This window comes from Epinephelus fuscoguttatus, linkage group LG6 (genome assembly GCF_011397635.1).
Source record: "Epinephelus fuscoguttatus linkage group LG6, E.fuscoguttatus.final_Chr_v1".
In the NCBI taxonomy this organism is placed as follows: domain Eukaryota; kingdom Metazoa; phylum Chordata; class Actinopteri; order Perciformes; family Serranidae; genus Epinephelus; species Epinephelus fuscoguttatus.
In genome coordinates this window covers 1505319-1521319 of record NC_064757.1, presented here as the reverse complement: position 1 = coordinate 1521319, position 16001 = coordinate 1505319, and the positions used below count along the sequence as shown (strand labels likewise).

Genomic DNA, 16001 nt, shown 5'->3' with positions numbered 1-16001 from the left:
GAGAAGGTAACGCCAGCATCACTGGATTGGACGGCGGCCAGGATCCAGCTGCAATGAAGCTTGATTTGCTTTCAAGAGGGTGAGTTGCCAAATTATTCCTGTTACAACTCTATAGGGATATTTCACTGCAGCCTAGGTGAGTTTTGGTGAGAGATAGGTGTGTAATTGTTGCTGCATATTTGCCAGGCTATTGTTCAGTAAATGTCTAAAATGTGTGTTTGTTAAGTCATAACCATAACAACAAGAGAACTATTTCTGATATTTCAGCCATATTCTTTATTTTTCAGTTTGGATCGAGATGCATCAAGAGAGTCTCCTGTGTCCCCGGGCATCTTCGACGCGCACTCTCCCTGTGCTTTTGATGCAGTGCAGCCAGGCCCAAGCACTTCGTGTGAGGCAATAGGCATCCATCAAGTGGTGGGTGAAAATAAAAAATCAACTTAAGTTTTTTGCATCTTGAGTATGCTGTCTCACTAGCTTTTGTTAGGCCACTTGGGTACCACATCCAAGATGTTGTAGTCTGCATCAAACACTACTTGCGTGTTGATACTGTGGTACCTCTTCCTGTTTACATAAATGCTCTCGTCCACACTTGGAGCGATGATCCTAGTATGTGTGCCATCGATTGCACTGACCACTCCAGGGAAGCCAGCTATTTGCATGAATGCAGTTTGCTTCTGTTGAATTACCCGGGGTGTAGTTGGGAAGTCAATGAAATGCATGATGAGGTGAGGAGCATTAAGGGCCAATATTGTTTTCCCCGTTAAAGGGGTTTTTTGGGGGGAGTTTTTCCTTATCTGCTGCGAGGGTCATAAGGACAGAGGGATGTCGTATGCTGTAAAGCCCTGTGAGGCAAATTGTGATTTGTGATATTGGGCTTTAAAAATAAAATTGAAATTGAATTGAAATTGAAATTGATATTCTGCTAATTGACGGTTGTGATAGAATCATCAGCATTACACTGTTGCATTTTTCCAGTGGCGAGATATCGAAACATTGTGATGACCTTTAATGCTGCCGTGAAAGCTCTGCTGCGTGATGTTACTGATGAGCCCGCTTTGTCCAAACGATACCGTTTGATCAGCTGCTTGTCATCAAACAAAGCCAGGACATCCTTCCGCTCCCGGAACGTTCGCACACGTCTCACTCGCCTCAGTGCCATCTTCTACTGGCAACTCCTAACCACTTAGGACACCTCTGGAGGTGTCCTAAGTGGTTAAATAAGTGTCTTAAATATCTGGGAGAGTAGAAGTGATTCTTAGACTTGAGAAGGCTGATAAATAGCTTTTATTCTTAAGTTTGAGAGTAGGACTAAATTTCACAAATTCTCATCTCTTAAGACTAAAATGGCACTCTAAGACGCTTGATAAATACGGCCCCTGAGCTTGAATCTGTGTAAAAGACATTAATGAGTTCTCTGAGTATAGGTCACCAATAACTCTAATGCCCTTACTGTGCCAAAGAGAAAAAAATCTTGCTATTAATGCCTGGGGGAAAAGCTTTATTCCCAATTAAAGGAGTTAAGGAAGATGAAAACCCCTTCCTCCCTATATAAGCCACCATCTCTCTCCATACCTTTACAGTGTTATATATAACTGAGTTATTTCTGAGGTTGGTTGTTATCTGCTTTTTTTCACATGTTAACAAACTAAGAAGATTTGAAGGTAGACAACACCATTCATCCATATGACCCTGTACTCCTTTAAGATAATTATGTACCCAGTCAGATATGATCCGTGCATGACAGGCCCAGTTATACAACAAAATATTAGGGAGTCCTAATCCCCCTCTGTCTATGGGAAGCTCTAATGTCTTCATTTTTAATCTGGGTCTTTTACCACGCCAAATAAATTTACTGAGATCTTTCTGTATACTCTTAACTATCTGTTTCGTGATCCATAAAGGTAGCATTTGCATCGGATGAAGTAGGCGTGGAAGAATGTTCATCTTGATTAAATTTACTCTTCCGATCCACGAAATAGGAAGATCCATCCACCTGTTAATATCACTCTGAATTTTTTTCAAAACTGGAAGAAAATTAAGCTTGAACAGATCTTTCAGATTAGTAGAGACCGTTATTCCTAGATAAGTGAGTCCTGATGTAGACCATCTGAAAGGGAAGTTTATAATACAGGGTGGATCAGTAGCACCCCCTAGTGGCATTGCAACTGACTTGTCTAAATTAACCTTATAACCTGACTCCAGCCCGAATGACTCAATTATTGACAAAATGGCAGGGATCGATCTTCCTGGATTCGAAACAAAAAGTAAAACATCATCAGCATATAATGCTATTTTAAGACTATTCTGCCCCAACTTAATACCAGATATATCAGGGCTGTTTCTAATTGCCTCTGCAAATGGTTCAGTGGCTGCAGCAAATAGCAAAGGTATTAATTATTTTAGGCAACAGCATCTCCAATCTTCTTGCCAGAAGTTTGGAGAGCAGTTTATTGTCCACATTTATTAAGCTGATCGGCCTGTGTGAACCACATTGATCAGCGGGCCTATCTTTCTTAAGAATGAGGGTAATATTAGTTGTATATAAAGTTGGAGGGAGATAACCCCTTTCAAAAGATTCTGTATACATGCGTAGAAGTGGATCTGTTACCAGTTTAGCAAATTTCTATAGAGCCATCGGTTCCTGGAGCTTTACTATTTTGTAGGGATTGGATAGTTTCAAATAGTTCTTTTTTAGTTACTGGTCTACATAACACATCTCTATCGTCCTGTTTCAATGAAACCAAATTCACCTGTTTTAAAAAACTATCTATCTCTTCTGAAGTACTATCAAACTCTGATGTATATAGTTTTTGTAGAATTCCAACATAATATTACATAATTTTTTGGTTTCAAATTGTTTACAGCCAGTGACGTCGACCAGAGAAGAGATGGCATTTGATTTACGTCTCCCTGCAGCAAGACGAGCCAGTAAACGGCCTGGCTTATCCCCCATTTCATACAACCTGTGCTTAGCATAAAACATTGCAGATTCAGCCTTTTGTGTTAAAAGCTCGTCCAAGGCTGATCTAGCAACATCTACTCTTCTAGAAAGATTGCTGGATGGATTTTAAGTTCAGCTTCTAAATTTGCCAGCACTTTTTCCAGCCTTATTTGTTCCTCAAGAGCTGTTTTTTTCTTAGCTGCACTATATGAAATTATTGCACCTCTTAAGTAGGCCTTGGCAGCTTCCCATAAAGTTGATGGGCTTATATCCCCAACATCATTAAATGTCATATAGGTTTCAAATTGCTCCTTAATATATGTCATGAAAGGGGGGCTGCTCAGAAGATACATGTCAAGACACCACTGGCGAGAATTAGCATCATGGAAGGGTGGAGAGAGACATATATGGACAGGAGAATGATCGGACAGTGTGCGAATTCCTATGCCACTTTCCTCTAATCTATCCAATACCTGTCTAGAGGTGAAAAAATAATCGATTCGTGAAAAGCTTTGATGAGGGTTTGAAAAAAAAGTAAAATCCCTTTCCTTAGGGTGTAGAACCCGCCTGGCATCAAACAGGTTTAGATCTGCACACATTTCCCTAGTAACTACTGACCTTTTGGAGGGGGGAGTCTTTAAAGGTGGGTTATGATCTAACTCTGGATTTACCACACAATTAAAATCTCCACCCAGAATGGCGATAGGAGTTAGATATACATAGACGAGACATCAGATGTGAGTTTAGAATAAAATGTACTCATGTAAACATTTGGTGCATAAACCCAGCCTATCATGATGGACTCCCCATATAAAGTACCCTTAATCAACACATATCGCCCCTCCACATCTTTCACACATTTTTCAATATCAAAAGGGGTGTTTCTATGTATAAGTATTGCGGCCCCTCTCCGACTTGAACAAAATGAAGAAAAGTAAATTTGGCCCACCCACTCTCTTTTAAGTTTCTCATGTTCTGTATCAAATGGGTCTCTTGCAGCAATGCGATATCTGCCTTCTCTTTTTCGAGCCATGTTAGAATTTTCTTACGCTTTATAGCATGATTTGCCCCTTTTACATTGATTGAAATTATTTTAGTTGAACTCATAGCCTTATATAACAATTAAAAAAAATAGATAATACTGAGTCTTCTGATTATATACAATTTATCAGACACACTATAGCTTGTATTGTGCAAGTGAAAATCCCATTAATAAAGGGACAGTCCCAAAGGAAGAAAAGAGAAGAGAAAAAAAAATAATACAATACACAAGTGGCCCTAAGAATCCCCAAAATCACACTGAAAAAAGAAAAAAAAACTCATTACCCCTAAACTAAGACACGTGATGCTGAATGGACAAAGCCTGCAAAGCCAGACAAGAACCGTTGTAATCCACGTCACAAGGATAGCAGTCGGGTCCATTATCCCTCCCGTGAAACAGTCCCTAACCAACAAATCCCTCCCCCGCTCCCACAAACTGAAGACCCATATAGGTTGTGTTCATGCTTACACTCAATAAATCTCCTATATACACGTAAAAAAAAAAATATATAAAAATATATATATATAATAAATATTTAAATTATAGTTGGGAGGAGAACCTTCCACCATTTTATAATCACTTTGAAGGCTTGATTTGAGTAAGCATGAACAAAAAAAACATACAGTAAATTAATAGATAAATAGCCTATATGTTCAAGAACCAAAACTGATTCAGTGTATTATTAAGTATCTTTCTGTATGATAACAGATTACTCTGCAGGCAACTAAATTTAATCTAACTCACAGCCATCAAAACCTTCGGTAGAACAGAGTATAAAATGAGAAATAGCTGAAATCATATCTTGCAGTCCAAATGGCTTCATGTATCAATATAGAAAAATATATATATACCCATCTATAGGCTATGAATCCTTAAGTAGTTCATTTTGGACCTTGTAATAGGCCTAGTCTGTATCACAAATCCACATCAGATGATCACCGACCTTTAATCCTTTTACTCCGGTATCTGGGTTACCTGTCCCATGCCGTTCACGACTCTCTGTGCCTCTCCTGCATCTGTGAAGGTAAAGTTCTTCTCTCCATATGTGAAAGTGAGTGTAGCAGGGAAAGCCATACGAAACCGGATTTTTTTCTTGATCAGCTGGCCGCGCACGTTGTTGAAACATATCCGTTGCTGAATAACGAAAGTTACAATGGTAACTACGGTTCTATTTCGTCCCTACTGACCGCCAGAGGCGGTGCATAAGCACGAAATAGAACACCTGCTGTGAAGTCGGAGCGAATGGCAAACTCCTGTCCATCATGAGCCAGAGGCTGTTTGGATTTAAATGCTGCAAGTATTTTAATCTTGTCTATGTAGTTGTGCAGCTTAATCACCACGGCTCGGGACTTGTCTTGGTTACCTGGCTGCAGTCGGCCAGGTGTGCGATGAGCTCTGTCCAGCTTGATGGTCCCCCTCTTAGTGTCAAGGCCAAGCACAGAAGGGAGCCGTGATTCAAAGAAGACAATGGGCTGTCATCCCTCAGTCCCCTCTCGTAGCCCAAAGATCCTGATGTTGCCGCGACGGTTGCGGTTTTCTTGATCCTAAGTTCTTTGGGTTAGCAATGGATATAGTCTCCTCGGCCCGAGCTAGCTGTGATTTCATGGTGGAGATGTCATCCTCGGCTGTGGAAATACGGCATTCAGCTTCCTCCATATGGCGATCATCTCTTTCTAACTGTGTGGTGATAGAGTCTAGTGTCTCAGAGAATTTAGACAGTTTCTCCTCAAGCATCGCCGCGACTTTACTGGTAATGTCTTCAACAAGTTTATCACTCACATGCTCCGATGACACAGAGGCTAGGTTAGCTGCGTCATGCTGTGGCTCGGTGTGTTCAGCCGTCGCTGCTCTCCTCTGGTTCATATACTCTGATCTTTTTTAGACATGTTTCTTTGTCTTTGGACGAAGAGCTGTAACCACACTTGGCTGACTAGGTCCACAAATATATGTTTTTAGCGGGAGCCAGGTGCTGCACGTCCTCTCAGTGCTGCGTCATCACATGTCTGATCTGAACATGCATCTGATTATTATTATTATCTATTTCTCATCATTTGGGAGTCCATTGTAAGCTCTATCCCTCATTATATCAAAATAAGGAAAATCCCCTTAAATGTATGGAATGTGCAGGATGAGGAACAGGCGAACTACAATGGTGTGTGTCCCATCTTTATCTCTCACTGTTATGTCTCAACAGAAGCAATCTCAGTAGCCAGAGGAGGACTTGGCTGCAGGTCAAGATAAACTATAAGAATATCCTACTTGCTCTGTCTCTGTGTCTCTCTGGGTGTGTCCCTCTCCTTCTCTTGGATGCACTCCTTATACTCCGTTGTCAGTTGACCTTAATTGGCTGTGAATTTGCTAGCCAATTGGAAACAGCGTGGAGTGGGGATGGGAGGGCAATCGCATATTCACGTGGTTTGGTGTACGTACAATCTTTTTTTAATGCCTCAGTTTAATTTTATTATAGTTTTGTTGTTATTAGTTTGATTTTGGCTTTATTGTTGTAAGTGGGTTTTTTTTATTATCTTATTTTTATTACATTTTAATTTGTTTTTTGATAGTTAATGTTTTTTGATTAATGATGTTATATATTTTATGATCTACATATTATTTTATCATTACATGACAGTGTGTAAGCACTGGCAGAACTGTCTTTTAGGTGTCTGTTCTTGTCCATTGAACAGAAGATGGAGCTAATCCTCATCTTAATCCTGCTACAGACCAGGATTGGCCGGCAGTATAAATTACCATGGTTACTAGACTGAGATTCAGGTTAACCACCTTGATGGAACAGAGTTGTGGCTCAGGTTGATGGAACGGAAACTGGAGTTTAGCTCGATGTATCAGGCTTAGCCAGAACCATGGTTTCCATGGGTACCGATGTGAGGCTAATCTTAGCCACGTTGATGGAACAGAACTCTGGCTCACATTAGCCAGACTTGGCCATTTAAGCCAGGATTTGCCTTTAGCCTGCTTGATGGAATACCCCCCAGATCTGCTTACTTATTGCACACTTTCTTGTGTGACAGATTCAAATCAGTTTATTGATATCAGGTGCATCCTTTTTGCTTTGATTGTACTTGACTCCATTTCCACTTATCTGTGAGAGAGTCAAATAGCAGCTAAAAAAGGATAGACACACTTGTTTTTGCTCCTAATTTCTATTAAAGCTTATTCACAAATTTGTTAAAAATCTGTGCTTATGAGCACAGAGATACTGTGACGAGAACCGTTAGCAGTGATCCACAGCAGGAATAGGACAGCACCTCACATCCCCATCGTCACACCAGTCATTATTTGTCTTATTCTTTGGTTTGTGTTCTTCTCCTCACACATTTACACTAATAGAACCCCACTGAATGCGTTGGTTTGAAGTGCTGGCTGCACGAGTTACCTACTTAGGGGCTACTGACGTCAGACAGTGAGGTGAACAGTCAAATAACCTGTTTTTATAAGAACAGAGAAAGGCCTACATTTTCACTATTTTCAGTTTTGGGGAGGATCCAAATACCAAAAAGATCAATAAATAACCAAGTAAATAGATTTTGCTGTAAAATATTTTTATACAACCATTCATTAAAAAAAAAAACTAGATATATTTCAGTTATGAAGAAACATGGTTGTGTATGTTTCCCCTGGGGCAGAGGTATCTCAGAAACTAAAGCCCTTTTTGCAGATTTGTTTCTTACTAATAGTTACAGTGTAACAGCATCTCTAATGCTGGTGTATTTGACCAAAGGCAGTGAAGGAGGCACATACAATGGTGATAAATTCAGCTAATATTGGTTTGCTGACAGTGACTTTTCATCAAAGCTACTGCTCTCCCTCTTCTCTCAGCAGCTCGTCTTCTGTTATTGCTATGTGTGTATGCCCCTCCTCCTTAGTGTTGAACATGTAAATATTTCTAAATGCCAGTTGGTAGATGGAAGCCTCAGTTGACACTGGGAATGTTAACAACACCAAAATACTGCTCACTGCATCTATCACTGGAATATTGCTGGATACAGCATAGTTAAGGTAAGCAGTCAGATATTTAATTACTTTTATTATGATTAATGAGGTAATCCCTGTAAATACACAATTCATTTATAAATGTTTGTACAAAATAGCTGTATTTGTGAAGAACTACGCACAAACAAAGGAAATTCAGTAATAAAGGTATTTGCAATATTGCTGTTGTTAGAAAGTAGGCATTGATCAGCATTAATTCAAATAAATCACTGTGACAGTTAAGTCTCAGCAGACCAAAACAAGTTCAACCCTTATTCCAAAAAAGCTGTGACGCTGTGTAAAAACATAATGCAACTATTTGCAATTCCTTTTTGACCTCTTTTCATCTTTTTCCTCACTAATAATAGCCTACTGGTTCTCTGTTGGAAACAGCCGATGAAGTTTGCCTTAGCCGATGCTATCTTGTGCACCTGCACGGCGTGGTGATGAACTATCTAATTGATTTCTGTTGGCGTGCTGTCTTGCGGGCCTGCACGGCGGAGTGATACTAGCCAAAAAATAGTCCCAATTGATAGCAAGGTCTGACATAATGCGGGGATGTTTTAAAATTATTGAAATAGTCTAACAAAACACATGCATACTTTTTTGTAGCTTAAAACCTTTTGGTTATGTTTCCCCCTTATATCTTCAGAACTGCTTTGTCACCGGTAAGCTACGGGCCAATTCTCAGAGCAGGAAGCTCGTTGACAGTAGTTACACTGTCACATCAGAGCTACAGAAGGTCAGCGTTTCACACAACTTCATGTCCAAAAACCTGGACTATCACTTTAAACTCATAAACTTTACTGTTTGTTTTTTTAAATGTACAACCATTCTGACTTTGATTCCTGTCAAATATTCCAAAAAGTTGAGACAGGCACAATGAAAGTCTGGTAAAGATGTGAAATACTCAAAAACCATGCACCACATTCCACAGGGAAACGTTGTTATATTAATGGAAACACACTGAACATGATGACACACAGTATGGCATCTGCAATAACATGACAAGACACAACAACCTTTGTGGGATATTTTTCTGGTGGCGCACTGGCTTAAGTGAAGTAGTATGGATAAAAGAAAAATGAAAACAATAAACAGTTTATGTAAGGTGGTAACATGACATAGTAAATATGATAATATCACCTGAAATCCTGTTGGTAATGCATTATATTACTTAATTATTGCTAAAGCATAATATATTTCTGTAACGCCTTTCTTGTGTGTTACACCCAAGACTGGTTGGCAAACAGTCCAACAGTTTAAGTTTCTCAACACTCAGTTGCAAAACATTTAGGGATTTCACCATATGAAATTCATAATATCATCAAAAGATTCAGATAATCTGGAGAAATCTCTGCATGTAAGGGCAAGGATGAAAACAAAAAGGCGTGGCCTTTGACCTTTGTATAACAACACACATTCTCAGATATTTAGTGGATAATCTGGAGATAAGAGCAGGTAATAATGATTAAATGGAGCTTAAATAGGTCACAAGTGTTCATTGTGCCTTATGGCTGTGTTGCCATATCAAACAGTGGTGTCCTGTAAACACTGTGCTACCATGATGACCAGCAGCTTCACCTGTTTTCATTCACAAGAATTGCAGGATAACTGTCAGCCACAAAAACACCCCAACCCTCAAGAGGGGGTTTACTCATTGTGGTCAACAGTCTTTTATGTATGTGAAGTTATGCTATTTTCTTTCCAATTTTGACTGAAATTGAGGCTGAGCTCATGGTTGGCTCAGGAGCGGGTTTGCTCATCCTAGTCAACAGTGTTTTCTAATGGTTCTAATGGTAGTTATTGGTTATGGATGTGGAGAACACCAGCATGCATCTGCCCCACAGCACCATCCACAGAGCAGGGCAACACCAATGAATGGCCAGGACCAGAACCAACACCCCCAAATGCCATCATGTCCAGGTGGACAGGAGGTTGAGTGGAGGGCTTGGGCATTGTGATCCAAACTAATACAAATTTCTAATTTAATTAAAGTTAACATCTAATCTCACTAACATCTCAGCTGCTCCAGGGGTTGAAAGTGAAATGGTTACAATATTAAAGTATTATTACTGATCAGAATTTGTCATACAGATCACACACTGAAAATCTTGTTTCTAAGCTGAAACTTCAATTAGACTTCTTCTTCAGAAATAAATTTTGTTTGTTCCTCAAGGCAAGGAAACACTTGTTTTCTGCAACCTTTTTACTTTTATTGGACTATGGGGATCTATTATTTATGAATGCGCCTGACCAGAGCCTTAGAGGTTGCATACTGTATACTATTGTGCTTTACATTTTATTACTTGCTCTGGAAATCACATACACCACTGTACACTGTATGCTGCTACTAAATGGCCCTCTCTGTGTGTCTGCAGACTTTCACATTGGATGTTTTTTATATATAAATCTCTACTTAGGCTGATTCCTTCTAATCTGTGTACATACATGTGTAAAAACCAAAAACAATATGGCCTTCACTCTCACCACTCTCACAATATTCTACAAATGCTGGTCCTAAGGTTCAAACAGAACTAGGCAAAAGAGCTTCCAGATATGCTGTTCCTTATTCCTGGAATAAAGTGCAGAAGGACCTGAAAATGTCTGAGCTCAATACTGTGGAGGGGTTTCATCCAGTTTTAAGGATCAAAAATTTATTGATTGCTCCTCAACTTGTCATTGCAATCATTTTAGAAAATTGTACATGTATAAACATGTACAATTTTCTAAAATGATTGTACGTAACGTATTATAACATGCATTTTAACTGGACATTGTGCTCACTAATTTGTGGTGTGTGACAATTGTTTTTGTCTGTTTTTTGTTGCTGTGATGTTTATGCTGCTCTCTCGACCAGGTTGATTGTGAAACAGAGATTTTTGATCTCAATGAGATTTTTAGGATATATATTTATATATATAGCTCTGTAACACCAATACCAATTTAAGAAAAAACAAAAAAACATTTGCGACCAAAATTCAGGAGACACAAATCATTTGTGTGCATAAAAAGAGTCTGACTAAAACCTAAAAATTAGAGCAGAAACAAAAGTGTCGGTAAAGATTTTGTTAAGTGCAAGTGTAACTAGTATTTTAATAAATATCACTCTTACAGATCTTACAGAGGAAGATTATCAAGAAGAATGAATCGCTCCTGTGTAAACTGCTTGAAAACTATGGTGATAAATCTCAACTTCCTGTGTTGGGTAGGTGGTTAAATACACTGCAATCATCACACACTTGTGAATGTGTAATACCTTTTTTTTTTTTAATTTACATGCACTTTGGTACTGATTGTTAATAACATGAGTATTTTTTTAATAACATGAGTATTTTTGCATTTTTACTTATAACAATCAGTCAATCAATCAGTCAATCAATCATTTGTGTGTTGCATGTAATTATACAAGGCACAACTCCACTGAAATGTGATCTGAACAAGTCCTTTAACTTGTGCACTGTGATTTTGTCCTTTTTTTACGTCTTCTTATATTGTTGGCTGCTGCTTTATAACTGACTAGATCCGGTTTCCAGATGGCTCTAGTAATCCATGGTTTTTGGTTGTGTAATGATTTAACTGTCCACACATCTGACCTCAGTAACAAGACTGCAGGTCAATTCTCCCAAACACAGGTGGCACTGCACTGCAGCTGCCTCTGAACAGCAGTGATCCACAGCAGGGACAGGACAGCACCTCACATTTTCACCATTATACTAGTCCTTATTCACCATAAAGCACACGTCTCCTCTGCTTCTCTCGCCAGAGTCCCTTGCTCTGTTAGATCAGCATATCGAAAAAAATTACTTGGTTGAATGGTGCTGTCCAGGATTAAGCCAAGTTTGTGTGAACCAAAGGATTATTCAATTCCTGTTAGAAACTGATGCAGCACAGAGGTCGTCCTCTTTATTTTCCAATGCCTGTACAATGGCGAACGGGATGCTAGTTTAGCTGATGCCCATCTTCTTCATCTTTTCCTCAATGTTTGCGGATGTTTATATTCGAAAACTTCGACTTAGCTAGCTAGAAGTCAGCAGGAGTTTACAGTCTGGTGAATTCATTTCAACATCCCAATGAGTGACTCACAGCCACACGCTGACAGAGAGACAGGGCTCGAAATTGCGACTGTTTTGGTCACATATGCGAGTGGCACTTCTGTCACTCAGAACTAGAAGCCGTAGCTAATTCATGCCGGACAGAAGAGAAAATGAAGAGAACGCTGAAAGACTTTTTTAGAAAAAAACACCACTGAACCACCACTGAACTAGCCTGGCGTTGCCAGAATATGAGCTTGTGAGATTGGGATGGTTTCACCAGGCTACCACTGAACACCACTGTGAATGAAAGAGAAACCTTGGTTTTCATCTTTCACAGTGTAATGTATACAGTATAATGTCGACTTTTTGTTGCAATAAAAAAAATTGATTACTCTGTTGGTGTTTCTTACATTACGGTGGGTGCTCCCAAAATTTTGCAGTGCTACCATGTAAAAAGGTTAATTTCAAGCCCTGCAGAGAGGTGACTGGAAATGTCCATGCCTACGTCATATTCAGTGAGGTTCAGGTGGCTAATGCAGATAGATTCATGCATTAAAGGGGCAAAAAGCGAAATCGTTTCACCACTAGGTTTGCTGTTGTGCACTGCCTGTAGACCAAAACAAAGTGTGTCATGAGCCACACCTCCCTCTACCTTTGCTCTCCACCCCGCACCCCACCCCACCACTGCTCTCCGTGAGCCCGCCGGGTCCATGTCATTGGTCCGACATCCCATTAGTCTGACAGTCCGCGGTGCTGAACGGCTCCCAGCGGGCGTATTTCTACCTTGATGGTGCGCCACGACCGGCTCTGGGTCAGCTGGGAAAGGCTTGAGGCGAAGCAGGCTCACAGCTTATGTGTTTGCCACTTTCTTTTTCATTTTAACCCACACCATGATCTTTTCCTAACCCTAACCAAGTGGTTTTTGTGCCTAAACCTAACCAGACCTTAACCACAGGGCATCATGATGATTTTGGAATGGACTTCGGAACAATGGGTTTAATATGGTCGGAACAATGGGATGTCGGACCAATGGGCAGTTCCCGAGCCCACCAGGTTGCCCGCCTGGCTCGTGGGGTGCTCAAGCTCCGGACATTAAGGGATGACAGGTGGGGATTCACATGAATGTACATGAACGCGCAGCAGGACCGGCTTGAAAACAAGGGGCTGGAGATCAACACAGAGAGAGGGTGTGTGAGGTCATGCTATACTCCAGATGAAATTACACCTCTAGTTCTTCACATAACAATTTTTGAATTCCTTCAATCTAGAAATGATGAATTTCACTTATTGCTCCTTTAAATAGTCTTCTATTTTTAGCTGCTGCAGTTGTAACTACTAATGTTTTTTGTATTTTTCACTTTCTTTTTTCCAACACAGAACATTAATTTCAACTTTAGAATTACAGATTATTTTTTAGGGCTTTTTGCCTTTAATAAACAAGACAGAGTGAGAGAGAGCGCGGGAGGGAGACATGCAGCAAATGGTTGCAAGCCGGAGTCGAACCTGCGACGGCTGCAGTGAGGCATTGCCTCTGTACATGGGGCGCCAGCACTATCCACTACGCTACCGACGCTCCAACTTTAGAATTACAACAATATTTAGCAAGAAGACATGCTTTCCGGCCACCAGATGGAGCTATTTTCACCATCTTAATTGCTGCTGAGGCTGTCAGACCATAGATTTTGTTTATTATTTTATCCACTTTGCTTCAACCAATCACCACCAAAATTTTATCATCTGTTCCTTGTCCCATTATCCACCTTTCCTGAAAATTGCATCAAAATCCATTCATAACTTTTTGAGTTATTTTGCAGACAAACAAACAGACAAATGAACAAACAAACAGACCAACGCCGGCAAAAACATAACCTCCTTGGCGGAGGTAAATACACTTTTCACTATAAACATTATCGTTAGCTCAATTGACATTAATGTAATCAATATTTAATGTAATCAAGTGTTTCACCCCTTACAGATCATAGTTTACTTATGAGAATTCACTTGTTTTTCATTAAAAAATAACTTTCAAACTGATTTCTTTTAGTACACTGGTAAAAATAAGGCATTCAATATTCTATTTGGCCATTTTTTGATATGAATGTTTCTCTTGGAGTTGATGGTTGTTCATCATGATCAGAGTTGATCTCAAGATCATCTTCATTTTCAGACAATTCCTCCTCAACTTCACTATCCTGATCAAGGATATGTTCCAGAGCCTCCTGGGCTGTCATTCTCTTCTCTTGTGTCTCGATTTGCAAGAAATGTGATATTTTTACCCTTCCTCCATTATCACTGCCGTGTCAGTAGTCATTTTTCATTTTTATGTTCATTACACTAATCAAGTCCAGCAGAAACGGTTTCATGCTCCAAAACTTAATAAAAACATGTTTTCTGTATTCTTAAACTTTGAAACGGGTCAGTTTGACCCATAACATGACAGGAGGGTTAACTAAAACATCTAAACCTTTTGCAATGAGTGTAAATCTATTTTGATATTTTTTTCCTTTTTACTGATCTGCCTTTACTGCTAAATCACAATACCTACAATACAATACAATATCTTTTCCTCAGGATACTCAGCCCTAGCTTGTGGATCAGCATTCTTCCTGGCCCTGTATAGTCTCTGCCTCTCTTTATTAGACAGCGGCATCTGGAAGAAAGAAACTGACCCTGAAACATCAAAGACTATTACTAAAACCTTATTAAAACATAAATATTAGATTATAGCATTATTATTTGTTCATTTTAGGACAATAACTTCACAAAAATCTATGATAATGGCCTGTGTTCATTGAATCAGATGAATTCAAGATAAATAACAGAAAATGCCATAAAAGTTAAAAAAAAAATACATAATATTGTTATTAATATAATATAACAATATCAAGTCAATGCCTAAAAAGCTACAGATACTAATACAAATCTGTATTGATAAACATGTCCATTCTGGATAACAGAGGACATGTCCTGGGTAACAGAAGATCTTTGTTATCCAACGAGGACATACCGTTATCCAGGAAGGGGAAAAAAAACAATTTTCCCTTTATGATCAGGCTTTAACTAGGCCTACTGTGGAAAACTATGACTTAAACTTCAACACATCAATGTCATATTTCACATGAAATATGTAGTTTTTTAAATATATAAACATCATAAATGTTTTATTAGCGTTATCCAGAAAGACACATGATTTGAGGACATATCGCACCAGTGACCAAAAAGGTCAAAATATCAACATTTTAAGAGAGACTTTTTGACCTTGTAATGTGTTTTGGGGGTCCTTCAGAATCTTCTGGCTGATGCAACAGTCTGTCACATGACTATCCAAATCAAAATATGGTAATATATCCACCTTATTTTCAAACACGGAAGTAAATAGTGATCAACTTCCATTTTTTTGTGCGTGACTTCCGGTCAGCCGCTTTCCCTCATGCTTTCCCTTACCGGAGCTAACGGTGCAAGCTATTTTTTTTTCAATTTTCAGTTGTTTATGTTAGTCAATCAGTTAGTTTGTTAGTTAGTTAGTCTGTGTATTTTAGGCTGACCAAACGTCCTCTTTTGCCTGGACATGTCCACTTTTCACGTCCCGTCCAGGGTGTCCGGGGGGTTTTTATAAACTGATGATAATGTCCGGTTTTCCGTGTGTTTGTGTGTGTGTGTTAGAGTGCGGCACGGGCCACATATTTCTGTCCGAACCCAAACCGAGCCCGACATTATTTAATGACCAAAGCACTGAGTTTGTGTCACACAGTGGTTACAGGCTATTTAACAGGACGGGCGTGCGCCGTGGGTGCTCAGCTGCAGAGAGGGAGACCTCCGTGTTCGAGACGGGAGCGGGCGGTGGGAGGTCCAAGGCTTCTAGCGAGAGGAGAGGGAGAAATATAACAAAATAAAATAAAATAGGAAAAACCTGGCTCCCTCTTTTATTTTATTTTTAGCGTTTAATCAAGGCAGAGGCGGGCGGCTGGAGGTCCGAGACTTCCAGAGA

The 16001-nt window shown here is 39.6% G+C and overlaps 1 protein-coding gene across 2 annotated transcripts in view; it reads left to right on the top strand.

Moving 5' to 3' along the window:
• The first annotated feature begins 295 nt into the window (after positions 1-295).
• The window catches only part of LOC125890274 (leukocyte surface antigen CD53-like), a 40513-nt gene continuing 24807 nt past the window's right edge, over positions 296-16001 (top strand). Inside the window, exons 1-2 of one of the 2 annotated variants that reach the window (XM_049578838.1) lie at positions 296-417; positions 11094-11184. In XM_049578838.1, coding sequence (XP_049434795.1) covers positions 11122-11184 — 63 coding nt within the window. In that variant the 5' untranslated portion in view covers positions 296-417; positions 11094-11121. Of the gene's footprint in view, positions 418-7910; positions 8004-11093; positions 11185-16001 lie in introns of those variants that run through there. The other variant, XM_049578839.1, reaches the window with a different exon arrangement.